We start from the raw sequence: 24313 nt of genomic DNA, 5'->3' as shown, positions 1-24313 counted from the left end.
AAATACTTTTGTATAATAACCAGTAAACTGTATATCAACAATCTCTTCTAAGGTGGAATCTATTGCTAAATTTGCCATTTTGGGATAGGGTTAGTAAACAATTTGTCAAAGCAAACAATAAATAGCATAGACTTTGTTCATTACACAGTTCACAATTGTGATAGTAACTGTTACTTCTTATTAATTTATATTTTCTGCATGGGTGTCTGGCAGGGCAGTAACTACCACTGATTCTTGGTGATGATCGACAGAACAGCGTGTGCACTCTAACATATTTGATGTCTGTTAGTTATTTGCATCTAAACTTTTTTTGGATGTGAATCAAAGTGCATGTGCCAGTTTGACGTTACCTGTTTCAGAACCTCTATGAGCACAAGAGAGAAGATGAAGTCGATGGCTAGGTCTCTCCTCTCGAGCAGATAATCTTTTTGCTGCTCATCACTGGGAAATGGAGAGAGAGAATGTAAACAGATCATGTAAGCCAATTTTGCTCCCACCCTCTCACACATTCACAGACTAAAGTATCATTTGTCAATGATGAAATGGAGTTTTGTACTCCAGCTACAGGAAGCAGAAGTCACAGAAGTATCAACAACCAGTTGACTGTCTGATGTCACTGGGCTATTTTGGCACGATGCGTCAAATCCAGTTACGACAGAACTGATCAGGCCAAGTGACAACATTGTATTGCTGTCTCATTGCTCTCTTTTCACATTCATTAAAGGCCCTATGAATTGGTTATTTACACTACTATTCAAAAGTTTATAGAGTCTGTAAAATGTTTTAATGTTTTTTCTCTTATGCTCATCCATGCTGCATTTATCTGACCAAAATACAGTAAAAAAAAAAAACTAATATTGTGAAATATTATTACAATTGGATAGAACTGTTTTCTATTTATATATATTTAAAAATGTAATTTATTCCTGTGTTGGCAAAGCTAAATTTTCAGCACCATTACTTCAATCTTCAGTGTTTGATCCGAATCATTCAGAAATCATTATAATATATAATATGCTATATATTAGATATTTTTATGGAAACCTTGATTGGTTACAGCGTGGTTGAAGAAAGGTCAAATAAAAAGGCTGGATTTAAATGCAGCAGTTCAACTTCATTTATAAACCCAAAAGAAACCAAAATAATGCATAGAAATCCGGAACAGAACAACCAACATCAGACGAGAACAGACAATGAACTGAACAAACACAGGATTTAAGAAAAACTTAACTAATCAAAGAAATGAACAACAGGTGCACATGATAATCAAATCAACAAGAAACCATAGAAACAAACTCAATCACAGGAAACCTCCCAAAACAGATACAGACACAGATAATCCCTTACAAACACATTTTTCCAGGATTGTTTAATGGACAGAAAGTTAAAAATAACAGGATTTAAAATTAAGTCCTGAAACAGAAATCTTTTGAAACAATTTAAACTGATGTAAAAAAAAAGAAAAACACACACACACACACATATATATATATATATATATATGTGTGTGTGTTTTTCTATATATATATATATATATATATGTATACAGGAGTACGTAACATGGCGTACGTAACATGTAAATGGCTCTAAAGTTAATGGATAAAACTCCAATTCTGAATTCATGGGTCTTTAATACGCATGAAGCAGACTTGTTTTACTAAACTGCATTATGCATAATTAAGTATATCGTACTGTATCAAGCTTAAATGATCAGCATTATCTATATGTACAAACTGTACAAACAGGACTCACTTTTTGGGCTTTGTATTTGAACGCGGTCTGTACTCGTGGGATTCATCGTCAACTCCGTTCTGTCTTTTGTACCAGTCAAACAGGGTGCGCAAGATAGATGGTAGGCAATACTCGGCCAAAGAACTCATTGTGCTGATCAACTGAAAATGAAAGGAGAGAATGTATTAATAACCACATAAACAAACAAAAAATATACCTAGGGCATAGTACTGTATATAGGCCATGAATTTCATAGTGCATCTTCAGGAGAAAGTTATTTTGAGTGTGGAGGTGGTATTGATGAAAGCAGGGGATTTTGTGTGAGTATGTGTCTTGAATGTGTCTGTAGGATGCAAAGAAAGTGAGTAAAGGGGAGGGAGTTGGGGTAATAAGTGCAGGAAGGAAAGGCGGTCCCTGGTGAGGACTCAACACACAGGGAAGGGAGGGAAAAAGGGCGGATTCAGGGGCTCAGGGTGAACACAGCGAGCCCTTCATTCCCTGATGAACCCTGGGAGAAGAATCCCCTCTCAGTGAGGCTCCTGAAAAGCCCAAGGGATCATGGGTACAAACACAGCCCTGTGAGCTCTGAATGAGGCTGCTATTCACCTGCCTCCAACACACACACACACACATATACATGCATACAGAAACAAACTTACAAACTCAGGGCAGAGAACACACACTCCACCCAAGCCAGCAATAAAAAGCCCTTTCATTCTAGACTTTCAATGCATTTACTCAAGGGTATCTGAAATTAAATTCAGTTTTTTAGACATTTCGTAAATTTATTCATTTTGCAGATACTTTTGACATTAATTTACAAATGAGATTGAGAATTATAATCATATAACAAAGCTCAACAATAAGGATTTTTGTCCTGCTTTCTCAGTCTGGCTATTGGTTCAGAATTCTACTTGCCTCACATGGACCCCAACTCATAATTATATATACTTTCTAGATTAGCCAAAACATTTTGACCATCTGTCTAATATTCTGTTTGTCCTCCGCGTGCTGCCAAAACAGTGCCAACCCTCCAAAGCATAGACTCTACAAGAGCCCTCAAGGTGTCCTGTGGTCTCTGGCACCAAGACATTAGCAGCAGATCCTTCAAGTCCTGTAGGTTGAGAGGTGGAGCCGCTGTGGATCGAACTTGTAGGTCAAGCACATCCCACAGATGCTCAACTGGAATGAGATCTGTGGAATTTGGAGGCCAAGGCAACACCTTGAACTCTTCATCGTGTTCCTCTAACCATTTCTGAACAATGTGTGCAGTGTGGAAGGGTGCATTAGTGCAGTGTGGCATTATCCTGCTGAAAGAGGTCACTTCCACCAGGGAACGCCATTGTCATGAAGGGGTGTACTTGGTCTGCAACAATATTTAGGTAGGTGGCACATGTCAAATTTATGTCCACATAAATGGACGGACCCAGGGTTTCTCAGCAGAACATTGTCCAGATCATCACACTCCCTCCACTGGCTTGTCGTCATCCCACAGTGGATCCTGCTGCCATCAGTTCCCCAGGTAAACAGCACAAATGTACACAGCTGTCCACATGATGTAAAAGAAAATGTGACTCATCGGACCAGGTGACCTTCTTCCACTGCTTCCACAGTTCCGACTCCATTTTAGGCACTCTGATTGGTCTGCGGCTACGCAGCAGAGTGCGATGCACTGTGTCTTGTGACACATTTCTCCAGTAACATCATTGAAATTTTCTGTGAATGGTGCCACATCGGTTCTATCAGTTCAGACCAGACGGGATAGCCTACATTGCCTTGTTCATCAATGAGCCTTGGACACGCAAACCCCCGTCACCGATTTGTGGTTTGTGGTTTGTCACTCCTTGGACCACTGTCTGTAGGATCTCACCACTGCTGACCAGGAGCAAAACACAAGGCTTGCCCTTTCAGAGGTGCTCTAACCCACTTGTCTGACCATAACAATTCTGCCCTTGCCAAAGGTTTTTACTCCTGTCCATTTCTGCTGCATCCAACACATTGACTACAAGAATTGATTGGTCAGTAACAATCTAACCTACTCAGAAAATGTTAGGAAATGATAAACATTTTTCGCTCCACTCCAAACTGAATGTCAGAATGGGAAAGAAAGGTGATTTAAGCAATTTTGAGCGTGGCATGGTTGTTGGTGCCAGACGGGCCGGTCTGAGTATTTCACAATCTGCTCAGTTACTGGGATTTTCACGCACAACCATTTCTAGGGTTTACAAAGAATGGTGTGAAAAGGGAAAAACATCCAGTATACGGCAGTCCTGTGGGCGAAAATGCCTTGTTGATGCTAGAGGTCAGAGGAGAATGGGCCGACTGATTCAAGCTGATAGAAGAGCAACTTTGACTGAAATAACCACTCGTTATAACCGAGGTATGCAGCAAAGCATTTGTGAAGCCACAACACGCACAACCTTGAGGCGGATGGGCTACAACAGCAGAAGACCCCACCGGATACCACTCATCTTCACTACAAATAGGAAAAAGAGGCTACAATTTGCACGAGCTCACCAAAATTGGACAGTTGAAGACTGGAAAAATGTTGCCTGGTCTGATGAGTCTCGATTTCTGTTGAGACATTCAGATGGTAGAGTCAGAATTTGGCGTAAACAGAATGAGAACATGGATCCATCATGCCTTGTTACCACTGTGCAGGCTGGTGGTGGTGGTGTAATTGTGTGGGGGATGTTTTCTTGGCACACTTTAGGCCCCTTAGTGCCAATTGGGCATCGTTTAAATGCCACGGCCTACCTGAGCATTGTTTCTGACCATGTCCATCCCTTTATGACCACCATGTACCCATCCTCTGATGGCTACTTCCAGCAGGATAATGCACCATGTCACAAAGCTCGAATCATTTCAAATTGGTTTCTTGAACATGACAATGAGTTCACTGTACTAAAATGGCCCCCACAGTCACCAGATCTCAACCCAATAGAGCATCTTTGGGATGTGGTGGAACGGGAGCTTCATGCCCTGGATGTGCATCTCACAAATCTCCATCAACTGCAAGATGCTATCCTATCAATATGGGCCAACATTTCTAAAGAATGCTTTCAGCACCTTGTTGAATCAATGCCACGTAGAATTAAGGCAGTTCTGAAGGCGAAAGGGGGTCAAACACAGTATTAGTATGGTGTTCCTAATAATCCTTTAGGTGAGTGTATATACAGTATCACATTTTTGTGTGTGAAATTGCAAAGAAAATATGCAATAAAAAAATTATATAGTTATAATTTACAGGAAACTAGACGGAAAAAGAAATCTGGAAAGTAATGACACGATCAATGCATGTACAATATATGATCAAAGAATATAAGATATAACACTGTTTCAGTACAGTGAGGGACTGGCCTGAAGCTCTTACACTGGCCCTGGGTCAAAATACAACCCTTATTGTTGAGCACTGTATAAAATAACTAGAAATGATGTGCAAATTATGGAGAAATAATGTCTCACACACTGCATGAAATGTTTTGAAGACAAGATGGAATACACAATGTCTCCTATGTATCGTGAATTTCAGGTATAAAACTCTCTTATCTAATCTATAAGAGATGCAAATTGACTTGTTCATTCCCAGACAGCCAGACGAGCCAAAAACCACATCAAGCTTTTACAGAGGTCACTTTAAATGCTTTAAAGGCCAGACAGATCCATGAATCTATTTTAATAATTCAAAAAGTCAGATTAATTTTTGGCACAGCTGGGCAGCTAAAAAGCTGTCTCTTGTCTTTCCGCTGGGACATCTGTCCACAGACTAGACGTGTGGACGTGCGCGTGCAATATGGGGTGGGGGGGGGGGGGTGTTCAGGAAGCAAACTGTACTTACTTGGTCAAACTGGGGATCTTCACCCCTCTGAAGAGACTTTATCAGAGGTTTTTCCTGTAAAAACAACAGAAACATAATTGCTAGAGTAAATATTATTCAAGCAATTCTAGCTAAAAGTGATTCCTTATGGTTTCCTTGATTAAATGCAGCTCTGTTCCAACATTGTGCATTTTAGCAGCTACTGTACACTACCATTCAATAGTTTGGAGTCGGAAATATTTTTTAAAAATGCTTTTGAAAGAGGTCTCTTCTGCTCACCAAGGTTGAATTATTTGATCAAAAATAGTAATTTTTACAGCAAATAACCGTTTTCTATTTTAATATATTTTAAAACGTAATTTATTCCTGGATGGTAAAGCTAAATGTTCAGCATCATTACTCCAGTTTTCAGTGTCACATGATTCTCCAGCTGCTCAAGAAACATTTATTATTATTATCAATGTTGAAAACAGTTGTTTCATTATTCCTTGATGAATATAAAGTTCAAAAGAACAGCATTTATTTGAAATATAAATCTTTTTTGTACCATTATAAATGTATTTCCTGTCACTTTTTCAATTTAAAGAATTCTTGCACAATAAAAGTTTTTTTTTTTTTTAAATGACCCCAAACTTTTGAACAGTAGTGCATACACAAACGGGGCCACCAGCATAGTCTTACAATGTGAAAAAGCTGATCTTAGCAACTATCATGGATCGGACCTCCTGATTAAACATCACATGTTGTGTAAAAAAACAAACTGACCTTCATTCTGTACTCCTACTCTAGAAAGATTTTTCAATCGAGCATCAGATCTGTGTGTAACTTCTTTTCAGGCAACAGCAGAGTTGATAACCGATTTGAATATTCAAATAGTATTATTGTTTTAATAGAACTCCAGGCCCAGAACACCGTCTTCTCTGACTCTTAGTAGCCTAACACTTTCAGACCGTGTTAAATTTAAGAGCCCACTGAAGCACCCCTTTCATCTTAGGTTAATAAATATTTCAGTGGCTGGAGTCATTTGAGGGAGAAACAGATGAGGGGGCAGACGAGGACAGTGCAATATCCCTCAAGGCTTTCATAAGAGGTTAATGGATCACCTTATGCTCTTGCAGGATTTTTCTCCACTACTGAATTAAATGACTGGGGTATAGTTTAAGACATGTACAGTATGACTGACTCATAAAAACATTCAGTTGTGTCCGAAGAGATCCTTAACAAAAAAAACAAACAAAAAAAAGACACTGCAGCTATGAATCGCTCAATTTACTGTCCAGTAAGAGGGATGTATAAATAAACTGGTCATAATCAAGGTCATATTCTGTATTACCTGATCTTGGTTATTGGTTCAGTAAAAATTAGAGGACAAAAGATGAGCTCATCCTGATAGCAGCAGGGACACAATATATCTGTCCTGGGAGGGTTAATTAAAAATAGTATGCCTGCCGGTCATGAAACTAGCAGCTTGCTGTTAAACACGTGCAGGTGAACTTGCCAGTTGTCTGGGAAATACTAACAAGGCTGGCTAAGTGTTCAAGGTCCTTAGAGATAAACAATCTGTTTTGTACAGAACAAGCATTGTACACTAAAATCTCATCCGTATTTTCAATGCCCCGCAGATCTAAATTTCATTTCTATTAACAAGGATCATACAGGGTCACATTAAGGTGAAAGCTGCTGAGCTGCGTAAACAACTACGCAGGCCGAATAAAAAAAGGATTAGCCGGATTAGCTTATATTTCATTGATATTTTCTGAGCAATCAATCCCACAGTCTAAATGGTCAACCCTCAACACAATCTTCAAAGACTGATTTGTCTCTGAGAATTTGAGTGGTCATAGGTCTTCAATAGTTCATTCAGAAATGTCACTCACCAGAGGTTCGGCCATGACAATGCGTATTTTGCGCTCAGAGATGGTGGTGAAGTTGGCAAAGAGGCTCTTGAGCACGTACTCGCCCGGCCGGCTCTCTGGGTCCACGCTGATGGGCATCATGGCGGGCGGCCCCTTCTCACCCTGTGAGCAGCAAACCGGGGGGACGGGAGGCTTGCTGTACCCTGGTGAAGCTTCGGACAAAAAATATAAAATATTATTAATATTATAAATAAATAAAAATACAGGAAAGACATTTTTTTAATTAATAATAATACTAATCATAATAAATGTTATTAATCTGAAAGGCAAGCAAATGAAAAATGATTGCAAGTTTGTATTTGTCTTTTTCAGAATTTAACATCTGCATTTTTTCAGAATAAATCAGAAACTATTTGAATGAATAGTCAGTTCCAGACAATGACAGTTTCCTGAAATCCACTTCAGAATTCCCCAAACCTTCCAATTCTGTCGCTTGCCAGCAACATGTGTACACAAAGTAACACCTAGCTTTCCTCAACACCCTAGAAGCAGTAACACCCTCTAAGCAGAAGGTGCAACTTTATATCTTTTTTTTCCCCACATAGCTCACAAACACACAGAGAAGCTACTGGACAGACTGTACTGTAAGTGACGGTGGTCGAGTTGCAGAGGGGGGATGTGACAGTTACAGCAGTGTTCATTTTGACAACAAATTTTGATCTACACTTATCATATGTTGACGAAAACAGACTTCGCTCCACATGGATTAAACTGCGTTTTGCTTTCCCTTAAACAGAACAAAAAGATAGTCTGTATGTCACCCACAGCATTTCACCTCCAAAAACATACAACAACAACAGCAACAAACATACAAGTTCATTTCTTCTTATTACTTAACTTTTTTAATCTACTTTTTTTTTTCAATCTAAAGTCTACTATATTTTAATATATTTAATAAAGTTTAAATACAAAGTTCTGTCATGAAACTCTAAATGGCGTGTGCTGATAGGTCCTTGACTCAATCTGCTAGCAATCATCACATCATTCTCTAATGGGCACAGCTGATTAGTTCCTGCTGTATCAGTAACCAATGAGCTCGTTGCTCGACATTCAAATACCTAACGTTTGCTATAGCAGTGCAGCGCGCTTTCAGAAACCCTCCACCCTCCCCAGCTCCACCTGTAAAGATCTGCTAAGCGGTGATTCATCCATGCATGTACAGCAGCAGCATGTCTTATGTTGGGGCCACACCAAAAGATATTTAAATTCTAATAAGATTTTCAAAATGTGAGACTTCGGCTCCGACGTTCTTCCGAGCAGGTTTGGTCACTCTTAACACACCTCACACCACAGGAAAATCTGATAAGATAATCTGTAGAACCATCAAGATAATCGGGACTTCACTTAGGATTGTCGAAAGGGGAGAAATCGGCCCGAATATCTTGTGTCGTGTGTGTATTGGCAGTGGCAAGTTCCGTATTTGCTCTACAGCAGCAGCAGCGTAGCAGATCTATTCTGCCAAGACCCAAAGAATTAACATTGTCATAACCATTACCATGCCAAACTCTCAGAGAGTTGTCATGACAGAACTGTATTAATTAATAAATATTCAATAATAAAAATAGTTGTATTAATATTTCTTGAACTGTATTGCATTCAACATAACTGCACAAACATTCACTCACATGCAATGCACCTAAAAAGGTTGCTAACAAACATTTATTGTTGATGAATTGGATTAATTTCATCAAACCATCTTAGACCAATATATTTCTTCAAAATGAACAGCCACTGTAACAGGAGTCTCTTTTTTTGCTATAACATTATCTAAACACCAATTAAATCTCATGGACAAGTCTGAAGCTTGCTTTGCACTCATTCATTTGTTTCCGTTTACTAGTTTCATCTTCACTCAGAGATTCTCACTTCCCTCTCTCTTTTTCTCTTTTGTAGCACCTACCCAGGCCCTTGATGAAGTTCACCATGCTGGTTTTATTCCAGCACATTGCTGTGCTATCCATAGTGGGGGAGTAGTATATTTGATCCAGTTTTCCAAACCTCACACGGCCTTATCAATCATTCCAATGATGGCGGGACCTTCTTCGGTTCGCCACCTGCCCCATACTGTAACTTCCCAGTGCGAGTTGAAACAAAAAAGTCAGCAAATTGTGTGATAACAAATCCAGACGTGTGCTCGCTTCTTCTGAAGGCTCTCTATTGCAGTGTAAATGTCCACTGCCTCTCGAGGCTGAAGGTCAGCCTGGAATTTTTAGCTGAGGTCTGGGCAAGTGTGCAGGACTGACATGTTACAGTGGCATAGTTGCAGGGCTATATTTATCCCTGTGTACACACTATACGTCCTGATCTCCCCTCTGCCACTAACCAACAGTGTAAACAAAATTTGATTGGGCACAGACTCACTCACTCACTCACTCTCACTCCCTTGTCTGCTCGTACGTAAAAACACAGACGGCGTAAAGCAAGATAAACTATCTGAATTCCATTGACTGACTCCATTACACAATCTTTCCTTGGGAAAACAGCCATTGGCAGAAATGGGATGCCAACAAGGCTTGCAAAATTCAATAAAAAATATTGTAAACAGAACTCATGCTATCAAATGTCAATAAATAAAGATTCAATAAGCAAACTACAATTCCATGACACTGACGTAATCAAATAAAAATGACAGTATAATATAAAACCATTACTTTTTAGTCATTTAATATCATACAAGTATATGCATAATATACATACTACTTTTCAAACATTCGGGGTTGGTGAGATCTGCATTTATTTGATCACTAATACGGTAAAAACAGTAATATTATGAAATATTATTACAATTCAATATAATGGTTTTCTATTTTAATATATTTTAAAATGTAATTTACATTTTCCTGTAATTGCAAAGCTGGATTTCCTTTGGTGTCATGTGATCCTTCAGAAATCATTCTATTTGTTGCTCAAGAAACATTTCTTATTATCATATTAACAGTTAGTGAAAAAAAATAATTCAGGATTCTTGGATGAAAAGTAAAAAAGCAGCATTTATTTGAAACAAAAATCTGATGTGACATTATAAATGTATTTACTGTCACTTTTGATAAATTTAATGCATCCTTGCTGAATAAAAGTATTAATTTCTTTATAAAAAAATGACTGACCCCAAACTTTTGAATGGTAGTAAAATATTAAATAAAACAATCAGGACAAAAGAGCTCAGCAACGACTAAGTCTATATATATATATATATATATATATATATATATATATATATATATATATATATATATATATATATATATATATGAAGTTTAGACTTATTCGTTGCTGAGCTCTTTTGTCCTGATTGTTTGCCATGATTCTCTCACTTGGTTAGTGTAGCATTAACTGAAAAAAAGTTTAAATTGCGCTGACATGGTGACTTCAACATAAGCGATATGAAAGATTCATTCAGAGTCATTAAAAAGAAAATTATCTATGGAGTAAATGTATGCGATTCCATCAGGTTTCTGCTAGGGAGACTGTCATAATAAGTGAAACCAACTAGCAACAGAATACCCTAGTAGCAACCACCTAGCAACTCCCTAGTAAGTATTTTAACACCTATAGCAACAGGACAGCAACGCTATGGCTAACACCCAGGCATTATGGCGGGAATCTCTCTCATTTTCTTCAGAAAACTACAGTTTTTGACAGAAGTGGTAAACGGGTCACTCTGTGCTCCAGTGCCAGTCTAGATGATTACGGCAGCCTGATGCATTACATGTGATTCTGCAAACAAAAGATGGCCTCAGACAGAGCATTACATCAGCGTTCTGCAGAGGAGCCTCTGAGCATTGAGCTGCTCCCAACAGAGACAATATAAGACACAGAACAACGCCTCTCTATTTCACAAACACACGCACACACATTGACATGAGACATATACATAAACATAAATACAGTATACAGACATATTTTTAACCTCTTTTTTTCTTTCTAAAACAAATCCTCTTGTGTCCTCCCAACATTTTTCTTGCTCAAGGATGGACAACAAGCATGGAAAAAAACATCTAACAAAATCCCCCTCTGATGTAAAAGATGTGGGCTTTTTACATTCATAGACCCCAACTGTGTACAAAAGATCCCTCGGGACAACTGACATAACTGTAAATGGGACCTCATCCATTTTCAGATGGTTATCAGGCTGTTAGCATTGAAAGCCCACTCATATCCCACTGGTTACTTTCATCAACGAACAGAGAAAAGTTCTCAACGAGAAGTGATGTTTTGATAACTTCAGGTATGTAAAATCTTTGAAGTGACTCTCATAAGCGCAGAATTGTGACAAATGTTGATCTAGAGTGACGTAAAAGTCGCATGAATTCCGATTTGACTGTTCAGACTGAGGTCACATTGCAAAACACCTGTATCAGATTTAGGACAACATATGTTGGCCCAAATCGGAATTGAAAAGATCAGCTTCCATGTGGTTTGTGCTGTTCACACTGTTATGGTGGGAAAAAACAGATCTGAGTCACATGTGAACATTTGGTTGCAGTCTGAACTTAGCTTTGGCGTCCTAAACAAGAAACTAAAGACACGAGCAATGACAAAAAGTTATTTTTAAACATACAGAATAAGGGTAACTCTGAACAACAAGGTTTCATTTGTTAACAAATTGAACTAACATGAAATAACAATGAACAATACTTCTACAGTACTTATTAACCTTAGCTAATGATAATCTCAGCATTTACTAATCAAAATTTGTATCTGTTAACATTCCTTAATGCACTGTGAACAAACATGATTTTGAGCATTTTTATTAACTACTGTTATTAACAAAGGTTAAAAAGATATTGATCATTGTTACAGTAGTTCATGTTAGTTAATGCACTAACTAATGTTAACAAATAAGACCTTTCTGTAAATTGTTACCAGACTAAAGCCATTCAAAGAATAGAAGGCAAAAAATGACATCCAGAGGTCACATCAGTCGCCCGTGGGCATCCACACCTATAGTATACTATAACCCGAAGAAACAGGATCAGGTTTTGTAAAGTTGCCCGAACACACTGTACCGATTGAAGAAAGTTGGCTATCCCTGTGTCATATAGAAAGGTCAGGATTACAAACAGAAAAACTGAAAGATGAGATACGTTCGCAGATATCTGAGCCGTGCTGATTATGACAGCTAAATAACAAGGACATTTTTCCTGGATTTAGCCATTAGGCCTAAGGACACTCGCAGCTCTAAACCTCTGAGCCAGAGCTAAAAATATATTTGGTACACTGTGCAGCGCACATTTGATTTAGTGATAAGAACGTTTCACCCATTTACTCTGAGGCAGAGAGAGAGAGAGATAGATTATGATTTGGTCTAAATTATTATTTCTATTCATGTTTGATATCACTCTGGCTTGAAAAGAAGGTGTTTCGTAATTCGTAGAAAATATATTCGCTTCTAAATGACAAAAAAACCTCAGTAAAAACAACATATAAAACATTCAAATGTATGAGGAAAATGCAATTTATATATATATTATTTTACACACCAAAAAGTATGTTTAAGCTATTAAAAGTAAATCAAAACTGATTTATAAAGAAGACACTGCCACTCTCACTGCCACTGCTGCTGCAAGCTGATTGGCAGAGGGCTGACCAGCCCTCACAGCTGATTGGTCGGTTAGGCTGGTGAGAACAGGCACCTGATGTACACTGCTCTTGGGAGCATTTTGTGTACCACAACACCAGGACAGAGATTACTAAGCAAAATAGACAAAAATGTCAGCCAAACTGAAAATTCAACCTCATGTCATTCCAAACCTGCATGTGTTTCTTACTTCTGCGAAACACACACAAAAAGATATTTTTTGAAAAATGTCTCTGTCCTTTTTGTCCATACAATAAAAGTCAATGGGGTGTTTTGGATGCCAACATTCTTCAAAATATCTTCTTTTGTGTTCCACGGAAGAAATTAATTCATACACAAAGTTTAGAACGACATGAGGGTGAATAAATGACCCTTTATAATAAAGGAGTTTTGCATGACCTATCGCTTTAAGCCTGATTCATAAGCATCATTTGACCACACGCACACACAAAAAAGTAAAATAGAGATAGCAATGCATGCCATAAAATTCATATTATGCTGATCCTCATGCGCACTAAATAAAAGAGGACAACAACACCAGAGCACGTGTACCAGAGCAACAAACTCGCATGCGAACTAAATCAGGATCCATCCCGCCAGCCCTGGCTGTGATCCCGTAGCTCTGAGCGCCAAGATACTCACTGCTGCTCCAGGACTTCAGAAGGGACTTGATGCTGATCTCAAAGAAACCCGAATCCTGCTGGCTGGCCATATCTGCCGGCGGATGAGTTGGTGAAGTCAGTCAGAGGATGCTGCAGTCCTGTACATTTCCAGAACAGGCAGGTGGAATCCACTGCTATGGGAGAGTGATGCTGCCACCGGAGACTGAGCCAGAACAGAGCGCCACAGATCCGCTAAGCTCTCCCACCCTCCTCGTCCTCCTCTCCAACCCACCCTCCCTCTCTCTCTCACTCTCTCTAGGCAGGTTCACTTTAAATAACCCAACGTCGGAGGCTGTGAGCAGTGCAGGGAGAGCGGGGAGAAATCCTCTTAGCCCCGTGTGGTTAATTATAACCTCTGTTTGTTTGCATCAAGTGAGAGAAACGCTCCTGACTGTCATCTTCAGCTTGAGTGTGTGAGGATAGCCATGAAAGAGGCATCTGGTAGGTCAGTATCCTGATGTACAGGGGGAAAAGAAGCCCCTGATTATACGCCACAAATGTTTTTTCTACTACTGTGGTTTATGTACCTGCGTGTGTGCCAAATAGCAATCGTAGCACTTAGCAGCCACCGATGACTCTGGATAAAAGAAAATCAGAGACAAAATCTAAAGCCGGGCTATTTTCCAAAATAATATTACTACAATGGCCTTCAACATATTGGATAATTAAAACACTTAGGCCCTATATAACAATTAAAAATGTATGAGAAATGAGTATGAGTATGTATTAGAAAATATGAAACCAAGTGGTATCTGATTCTGCAAACAAATGATGATAGAGCTTCACATCACTTTTACTTTTAACAAACTGGTCATGGGCTAATTTTTAAAGGAATAGTTCGCTCAAAAATTGCTTGCTGATTATTTACTCACCCCAAGGCCATCCAAGATATACATGTTCTTTATCTTCAGCTGAGGAAAGAAAGTCATATAGATCTTGGATGGCCTTGGGGTGAGTAAATAATCAAGATATTTTCATTTTTAGGTGAACTATTCCTTTAAATAATGCATGAAGTCAGTTTCTCTCAAGATAACAAAGGTGAAGTTCATGTCATTAACTAAAGAAATTAATACATTTATTCAGCAAGGGCACATTACATTTTTCAAAAGTGACAGTAAATTTTTAGATTGGTAAAAAAAAACATAATGTTTTTTAAAATGATTCCAAACTGTATTTCTGACCAAATAAATACAGCCTTTGGTGAGTTTAAAGGGACACTCCACCCATTTGCACTAAGCTTTGCATTGTTAGAAACCCAGTCATACTATTGAATGGTCGTGCAACACTCTCTCATTTTCCCCTGAGACGGGAGAAATCCGTTATTTACCTCTTACACTTCCTCCCACAATGACGCAAAAATCGTCATTTTGCGTCATTGTCGGAGGAAGTGTAAGAGGGGGGGATTTCTGTTGAGACTACAAGCACTAGTTCCTCATCTTTCCCAGGGGCGGGACCCGCTCACGCTACAGACCTATTACAGATCAGTGGGTGGGACTTTACTCTCTGAAACTGAAAGCAATATCCTCCATCTTGTTTGAAGCTAAGCTAACAGGCGCTGTGGAGACAGATGTAAAGTTATGACAATAGCGGAGGAGAGTACTCAATATGATATAGAAGAAGAGGTTTTTGGAAGTCTGATGCTTGAATCAGGTGTTTGTGGCTACTTTTACAAGCCGCATTATAGCGAAGAGCAGCCGAGGCAGAAGACCTGCCTGCCGCGGACGAGGAGCCCGGACTGGCTCGAGTTAGGGCGGACTGGTGGCGCCGGTGATCTCACTATGCAACTACGAACCGCTACGAACACAGAGATAGAGTCCGTCTGCGGCAAAGAATTTCAACGATGACAATTTCGCCTGGATGAAATCTCTGAATCAGACGAGGACACGGACGTTTGTGTTGTGAACTATAGTTTTGCACCGCATATGTTCTGACTGAACATCCCGGTACCATGCAATAATTCACCTTTTCGAAAGAAATAAAAACGAGGAGTAATGCACTAATGAGTTCGCCAACTAACTAGACATTTTGTGTGAAATGAATTTCAAGCTCTGGTGGTAGCTAGCCTTGTAGACGGAAGAGTGATTTCTCTTATAGGCAGAAATGCGCTGTTCTGGATTAGTGGGAGTGGCTTGCGGAGCTGTACAATGTGGTGCATTGTGGGAGTTGTTGTCTTTCATACAAAAGTTATTTTTTGTCTTTCCTCGGTCACGAAGGCACCAAATTCAAAATTTATTTTACATTTCGACTACATATATGACCCACTTTCAATAAAAAACAATGATATGGGTGGAATGCCCCTTTAAGAAACTTCTTTCAAAAACCTTTAAAACCAGCTCTAAACTTTTAAATGCCAATTTATCTATTATTTTCTCATTTAAAACCAGACAAATGGTGTGTGTGTGCATGTGTGTGTGCATGCAATTTTTGCACTTTTCTTTAAATAAATGTCACTTGGTTTGTTATTTTGTAATATAGAACACATTCGTTCATTTTTATTTGTGGCTTAAGAGTTGAAATACTTTTTTGGGACACTGTTTATTCCAAAGCCTTGTCTACTCTTTGTGTGGCACCCATGACCTTCCTTGACTTCCTCGACTTTGAGTATTGATTTTGGCTTGAACCAGTACTAAAGTCCCTATTCATCACAAGTGTCAGTCAAGTATGAAGAAAAGGGCTGAAAAGAGACAGCTGCAGGGCATCCGGAACAATAATGTCAGCGCATTTTCACATGCTATTTTCTTAATTTCTTTGCTGAGAAACAAAGTGCAAAGCTCACAAGAAGTCAGCAAAGGCCAAACGCAGCACAAACACCAGTGCAATCAATGCAGCGGTGAACAAGTTTGAGACTTTTGTAAGCGAAAAGTCTCCTTCACAAATGATATCAGCATGGTACGAATTACTCTACCTGTCTAAAATACAAACATAAACACAGAATAATTCATATTCACCACAGAGTTTTGGATGTTACACAGCTGATTTGCTGGCAAGCACTGCACGTCCTGAGCCTGAGTTACTCCATAATCCCATCACGCCCCTCTCTATCCCTCCGATGTCAAGAACTTGCCCTTAATTACATAATGCTCACACTCTATTTATCAGGCCAGTTTAGAGTTGCCCATTTGTGTTCTGCGGGAAAAGAGTCTATAATATAACATCAATCTGAGTGGAAGCCACTGAATTTAATAACAGTCTACTTGTATGCTACTAATTCAAACAAATGTAGATATGATAAGATACAAAGTGTTTTAATAGAAAGATGTTAAGATGCTTACATTTCCATGCGTTTCATGAGTTGATGAGTCAGTTTTAGCACATGCTTTTTTATATTTTCATATGCAAATACCCTAGACAGTCCAGACAGTAAGCCATGTCAACTGTGCCGCATCTTTTCCTCTGACTTTAATTCACAACTAGGATTTGCCTACAGGAAACAAGGGATTCGGTGATTCCCTGTTTTTGTTTATCTTTCAAACATTAAAACATTGCTACATCGGTTGGTTACAGTGATAACATTATGGAAATTGAACAACCGTTTATTTCAAATGTAAACTCAAAAAATATACTTATCCCAGTAACATAACCCACACAGATCAGAAACGGTAACATTATGAGATTGGAGCTGCATGGCACAGCGAGGAGCTAGACATATTATTACATAATGTCCTGGCTGAACTATCTCTCAACCTTTCAACCAGACCATTAACACCCCACGGTGCAAATGGAGCACTTGATGGGTGGAAATGTCCAAAAAGCTAAAGGCCACAAGCCTGAAAGCATCGTATTGGAAAATGGCTCAAGCCAATCACTCAAACAGCACTCAAGTGAAATCAAGCTATCAAATAAAAGCATAAAATAAAATAAAGTAATTGATTAGTAACTGATTATATCTGGGATGTTTGGGATATCTGATAACCTTACAAACAAAAATCAATTTTCTCATCACAGGCATTCATTGGCAGGTCAGGAGTAAATATTTAGTCTTAAGCCTTCAGGGGGAGTATGAGCAGGTTGTTCGGCAGGTTGAGTCCCATTAAGAGCCTATTAAAAGCATTTTCAAGCTCTGATGAAGTGATGGAATGTGAGGCATGTCTCACTGATGCAGGCGTCACTGTGGATATCAGTACCAGCTCCGCACTCCTCTTTTTTTCTGTCTACTTTTCCTCCCCTGTGCTGTTTTTTTCTCTCTGTCCACCCTCTGGCCCCTCTTTCTCCTCTTACCTTATCCTCCTTTTCAGACTACTTCAAGGAAAGGCACACAAAGACTAACACACAAGGCTCAAGTAACATTTTCAGTGTCTCTCCTCAAAAAAGCGGTCTCTGTGTGTCCTGTCATTTATCACATTAAACACACATTAAACAATCAGGATAGATCCTGTGGGGTCCAAAAAGTCTGATAGCTTTACGGAATTACAAAGATATGATCAGCATAACAATTTGAGTTAAAAGTTCAAATTAAAGTTATCAGAATGCTTTAGTATTTAGTTGATGCCACTCTGCTGAGCTTTCTACCGTATTTGTTTAAAAATCCTGATGTTTTTTGTTTTTTTTATCAATGCACTGTAAAAGTGATCAGTTGACTTAACTGAAACCCATTGCCTTAAAATGATTAAATAAATAAACTTCATGCTTAATTGAATTGTCAAGTTCACTTAACTTAATTTTTTCAATTACGTGAAGTTTATTTACTTAATAATTTTAAGGCAATGGGTTTCCTCACGTTTTTAAGTTACGTCAACTGATCGCTTTTACAGTGTGGTTTCCACAAAAATATTAAGCAGCACAACCGTTTTCAACATTGATAATCAAAAGAAATGTTTATGAAAGCTGAATATTCAGCTTTGCCATCACATGAATAAATTCCATTTAAAAATATATTCAAATAGAAAATAGTTATTTTAAATTGTAATAATATTTCACAATATTCTGTTTGTTCTCTTGATCAAATAAATGCAGCCCTGGACACCAAAAAAAAAAAATCATACTGACCCAAATCATTTAAACAGCAACAGTTTCTTTCTTTTAACTTTCTTTTCAAAATGCTACAACTTTTTGTACATTTCCAGATTTTGAATCCCAGACATTTGGACCACACTGTATGTCAAGTAATGCCAAATCATTTGAGATGATCCCGGACAACCCTGTCATAGATTAACAGCAATCCAGTTCCAAATTCAGCTGAAAATTAGGGTGAATGCCACAAAACACTTTGATATCCATTTCCTCACATTTCAGCACATCACTATGGCAGTTTTCACTGCACACATTCTGTTGGCTCATAAATGTGATAATCTGAAAGCAAAGTCTATTTTAACAAACATGACGCCAGATTCTTGAGGTAACCAAATAAATATCTCTAGACGCTGAGGCATTTCACACATGGTTAACAGAAAAACTTGACCACCCTAGCAAAGCAGCCTCTAATTTTTGCTCCAATCTCTTATTTCATAGCAGACAGTCACAACAAATGAACACCAATCAGCACCTACATGCCAGAATAGTGGGCCTTTTCCTGGACCGGATCTTCTTGAACTTCCCGCGAAAGTCGCCGCTCAGCATCAGGTCTTCAGGAAAGCTGGCCATGCTCACCACTTCAATCCCATCACTCTTCTGATGCACCGGCAGCTCCTTACAGCCACGCTCACCGATCGACATCTCCAGTTAACGTCAGGCTTTCCACAGCGGGACCATTGAACTTGTGATTTTCAGTTTGTTTGCTCTCCTTCTGTTGCTCTTTCTCTCGTCTTTTCCTTCTCACAGAAGGCTGAGTCTTGATCCTGGGCTGTTTCTTATACCAGTGTGTGCATGGGTGTGTGTGTGTGTGTGTGGTGTGGAGAGATGCAGCCAGATATGAGCCCGGCTCCACGCTGCAAGTGTGTTTTAACCCCCTCGCGCTTGTCAAAGCAGTTCAGCCAGTTACAGTACAACGTATGAGAACAGGCAGGTGTAGGATTACTGTGCCGCCCAGTGACAGAATACGAAAGGAAAAGGAAAACTGAGAAAAAGAAAGAGACACAGGAAATGCTGCAGTGGGCAGCTCTCCGTCTGTGAGTAGTTATCACAAATAAGCTGCTTCCGTCATTCGGTGTAATTGAGCCCTCATCCTGTGATAGTCCAGAGGGTGGGATTCCCCAAAGATAATGCAGATCCTTGCACGTCTCATGTTTTGGAGAGGCATCCCCAAACTCCGCTGGGATGGAGGAATCATTTGTGCCTGTAATTTGCATCTGAAAGCTCAGATGTGGATTGTCCTTATTAAGTCACTTTGAGAAAAACTCAGCACAGACTATGTAATGGGAATTGTTGCATCATGGGTGTAAACCCTCAAAGGCTTAATAAGAAATCCCTATAAAAAGCTTTTAAAAAAAACCTCACCTTCTGACGCTCATTTGTACTTAGAAATAGCACCAGAAATGGCCCACACCTACGTGAATGGATTTTTCCACTGTTACCATACATGAGAAATACAAACCCACTTTGTGTGCACTTATAGGCGTTTTCTGTTTTAAAAGTAAGTCTGTTTAGCCAGCTAGTACACTGAAGAATAGATATACTGTATGCCACAAGAAAAATACAATTAGTGTTTTTCCCCAGCATGATCTGGGTTAGTCACACCCTGTGATGTTGCGTAATACATTTGTCCTATTCAAATTTAAAGCGTATAAAATAGGGGAAAGGTTCAGCTTGTGAAAAGTTCCTAATGGAAAACCACAATTGAATTAGGAGGATTGTAACCACACAAAATCACTTAAGTATTCAAATTACAGCTATGAAAGGATTGCTGGAGTTTCGGTGAAAAAGTAAAGTGAATATGAGGGCGTATAGAGAACTTCATGGATTTTTTAGGATGTACAATTTGGCATGAACAGCTATATCAAGTGTATACTACCGGTCAAACTTTTGGGTTCAGTAAGTTACTCTGAAGACATCTCTTATTTAAAATTGTAATATATTTTAAAATGTCAATTATTTGTGTGATTGTAAAGCTGAATTTTCAGCATCATTACTCCGGTCTTCAGTGTTGCATGATCCTTCAGAAATCATTCTAATATGATGATTTGCTGCTCAAGGAATTATTATTATCAATGTTGAAAACAGTTGTGTGGCTTAATATTTTTTGTGGAAAACTTTTTTTCAGGATTCTTTGATGGACAAAGTTCGAAACAACAGCATTTATTTGAAATAGAAATGGTTTATAACATTATAAATGTCTTTACTGTCACTTTTGATCAATTTAATGCATCATTGCTTAATAAAAGCATTAAATTATTTTTTAAAAATCTTACTGACCCCAAACTTTTGAACATTAGTGTACATGTTTTGTTTGGTTTTATTTTTTGTCAAATCTGAATTTCAAAACTATTGTTTTAATTTCAGATTTGATACTAAGCAATCTCAAAGTGACTTTTAACGTAAATTGTATCATAAGTTGCACTAATGCAATGTTTGTTAAAAAGGTCTTGTGAAATCTAGAAGAAAAAATGGGGCAACTGCGCCCTCTAGAGTTAAAAGTAGAAACAAGCATATGCAGGACTGCCACAACTTGCAACTCAAATGTGCACGTTTAAAGAATACCATAAAAATCCATAAGAAAGGACATGATGACATGTCATACATACGCCTACAAATGGAGTATATCATATCAAAAACTAACGAAGATAATGTCATGCCTGTGATAAATTCATTGATCACAGAGCATGCTTTAAAGACAGTCTCCGTTTATAGTGAAAAGCTGTTTCATAAGCTCCAGAAATGCAGAGCAGGTCTCTGTGGGCAGAGAGAAGTAGGCGAGAGTTTGGTGAAGAGAGTCAACACCTCCGGGCACTGGGAGAATTCAGCAAGCTGTTGCCATGGCGAGGGACATCTGAATTTACATACGCAGAGAAGGGCCTGGTGAATAATTGATAAACGCCTATTATTAGAATAAACTCATTTAAAGTTAATTGTACTCTGATGTGCCTTCTGTAAATTCCAGAGAAAACAACAGCAACAAACATCTGCCACACTGCAAATAATCGACTCAACACTCTCAAGTGGATGAGTGTGTACTTTGTCTCTGTTGACCCATATTTCTCAATCATTTGCATCAGTGCAAACGCTTTGGAGAATATGTGCTTACTGAGTTAAAATGCTGTAGTTCAACACAAACTCTAGAAGATCAATTCCTCAAATGATTTCTGAGAAAAGCAACAGCAAAAGGCCATTAAGGGGAAAAAGCTGAAAACATGTTAAATAGTTTCGGACTAGTGCATTGTTGCAGGCAATAGTTGAATGCGTGGAGATGGTGAGAACATATCATGTGACTCATCAAAGCAGCTCTTTCAACCTGATCTCATGTACATCCATCCGTCTAAGGGCTTCAGCTGCCATCTGGAGCTCAGAGACCACATCGAGAGGCATCTATCTGCTCCCCATCGCAACACACAAACCCCAACATCAAGCTCAACCGTACATTTAACGCATGCTTTACACTTAGACACTTTGCATTGAGCACAGGATTTCATGTAGATTTTTAAGCAGTTCATACTGGGATTTAATTAATTAAAAGAATAAGAATTAATAACTAGCCCTAATGCTTTGCAAATATTAGGCTCTATTTCTGTAATAAAAGCCGTTCTTTACTAGATTTTGTGTGTTTACTTGATTTCATGCATTGCTATGTGTTGCTATATTACTACATGTTCTGACTGATTTTTAGCACATTGCTTTGTAGTTTAGCAGTATTATCATCTTTATACTATTATAGTATTTATCAATATATTGAATCAGCTTATATTGCAATCATTTGAATACATTTTTAGTAATTTTCTATTTGGCTATCTAATTATTTTTTATTTCAGTTTGAGTAATTTTAGTACTTCAAATCAATCATCAATCAATCAAATCAATCTAACTTTTATCTAATATATTAATTTTATTATATTTTTCATTTATCTTTTATTTAGCCTATATTTATTTCAATAAATGAAAATGAATTTAATTGTTTTGGTTTCAACTAAGATTAACAACACTGGCAGCTAGGCTGTTCTGGGTTGTTGCTAGATGTTTTTTTTTTTTTTAAGTCCATCCCCAAGTCCCTATGAAATTATGCTTCTTATATATATATATATATTTTTTTATCATTATTTTAATTTTATTTTTACTTTATTGCAAAAATCATAAGTCAAATAACTTAGAGGGAAATAGCACTCCTCATCTCAACAAGCAGCATGACTTTAATAGTAATGAAGTTTAGGGATTTGTTAAATAATACAATACGTTTTCCCCCCCTCCATTCTGTCACAGATTGAGTTTAGGTTCCTTGTCACTGTCACATTTGGCTTACTTAGTTGGGGACACTTAATATTCAACAATATTATTGATCAGACTGTATTGGATGAGAACTGAACTGGGCTGGACGATGACACTACTGTTTTCTACAGAGCTCCTTTCGTCAAATTGAACTAATTTAATAATTAATGATCTTTACAACGGAACTGAATCAACACTGAACTGACCGTAGCTGAACAATGACACTATTTTCTTTTAGAGCTGCTTACAGCAGAACTGAATTCTGTTTGCATCATTAAATCATTATTTCCAGTTGATCACCGTAAAGCTGATTTAAAACAATCTGTATTGTATAAAGCGCTATATAAATAGAATTGGCTTGACTTGACAATAATAAATATTTCTGTAAATAAAAATGTAATATTTAAAAAAAATATATATATATTTATATATATTTATTTAATTATTTGTTTAAGTATAATACAATAATAAAAATGTATTTATTATAAAAATAATTCTATAGCAAGCAAAAAGAAGCAAAAGGTGCCAACGAATGCAGCATTCTTAGGGTTGAGACTGGTGTTCGCTGTATGAAAGTACCGGTTCTTTCCGCTCCACTGATAATGGGGTCTTTCAGGGCATCTGGGTCCTCACCCTGCACCTGTCCTTCTAACTGCTCGTCTGTTAGCAAACAGAGGCACAGCTCATTTCTGACATCCAATCAGACAGGTCAGAAACTGCTAATGGGCGGAGCTTACATCTCATCACCCTATGGCATCGCAGAAAACCGGTGCCACTGACACCGGTGTCACGCTTCTCATATCTGGTTACGGCCAGGTGATTCTGATCTTTTTTTGTTCCCGGCATCGATACGTATACACAAACGTTCATTGTTCAGCTTTCAAGATGGGAAAAGGAAATCAGCCGTTGGCTCAGGTTCAACAATCAAGCGTTTGACACTCACAAAAGACGCCCTCCGTCTCAAGTGACACATGAAGACGTTGGTGTTTGAATGTCCCTGGGCCTCGGCCATTGTCTGAATGGCAACGTTCAAGCCAAGTCATAATTGAACTGCAAGCGAACAGGATTCAGGCTAATTAGATGATGCTTTCATGTGCCTTTGGATGAAACGCATATGTGTTGGCGGATGAACATGAAGAATAGAAAAAAATTGAGAAGGAACACGACTATGTAAAGATGCCAGATCATAAAGCTTCCTGCCCACCTTCTCGCATATTTATAGTAGCGTACTAAACCAGCGCGGTTGCCTGAGAAACACGCTTCTGTGGGATGTTCTTCAAACAGATGTCTGGGAATATTCTTGTCAGAATGATTCAAT

At 38.4% G+C, this 24313-nt stretch overlaps 1 protein-coding gene and 1 long non-coding RNA gene across 6 annotated transcripts in view; one reads left to right on the top strand and one right to left on the bottom strand.

Moving 5' to 3' along the window:
• frya (furry homolog a) overlaps positions 1-24313 on the bottom strand; it is a 72539-nt gene that overhangs the window by 46721 nt on the left and 1505 nt on the right. For 2 of the 5 annotated variants that reach the window (XM_084126974.1, XM_084126977.1), the window contains exons 1-5: positions 13688-13974; positions 7426-7616; positions 5570-5623; positions 1753-1892; positions 351-441 (exon numbers count right to left, since the gene is read on the bottom strand). In XM_084126974.1, the coding sequence (XP_083983100.1) occupies positions 351-441; positions 1753-1892; positions 5570-5623; positions 7426-7616; positions 13688-13757 (546 nt within the window). In that variant the 5' untranslated portion in view covers positions 13758-13974. Of the gene's footprint in view, positions 1-350; positions 442-1752; positions 1893-5569; positions 5624-7425; positions 7617-9364; positions 9710-13687; positions 13975-19193; positions 19494-24313 lie in introns of those variants that run through there. The other 3 variants (XM_084126973.1, XM_084126975.1, XM_084126976.1) reach the window with 3 other exon arrangements.
• Positions 14008-22328, top strand: LOC311091173. Its single transcript, XR_014608013.1, has 2 exons — positions 14008-14152; positions 19156-22328. It is a non-coding gene; the product is annotated as an uncharacterized lncRNA (long non-coding RNA).

Source organism: Abramis brama, assembly GCF_963993115.1.
Source record: "Abramis brama genome assembly, chromosome: 10".
Taxonomy (NCBI): Eukaryota; Metazoa; Chordata; class Actinopteri; order Cypriniformes; family Leuciscidae; genus Abramis; species Abramis brama.
Note: the sequence above shows the minus strand (reverse complement) of the source record. Positions and strands in the feature narration are given on the sequence as shown.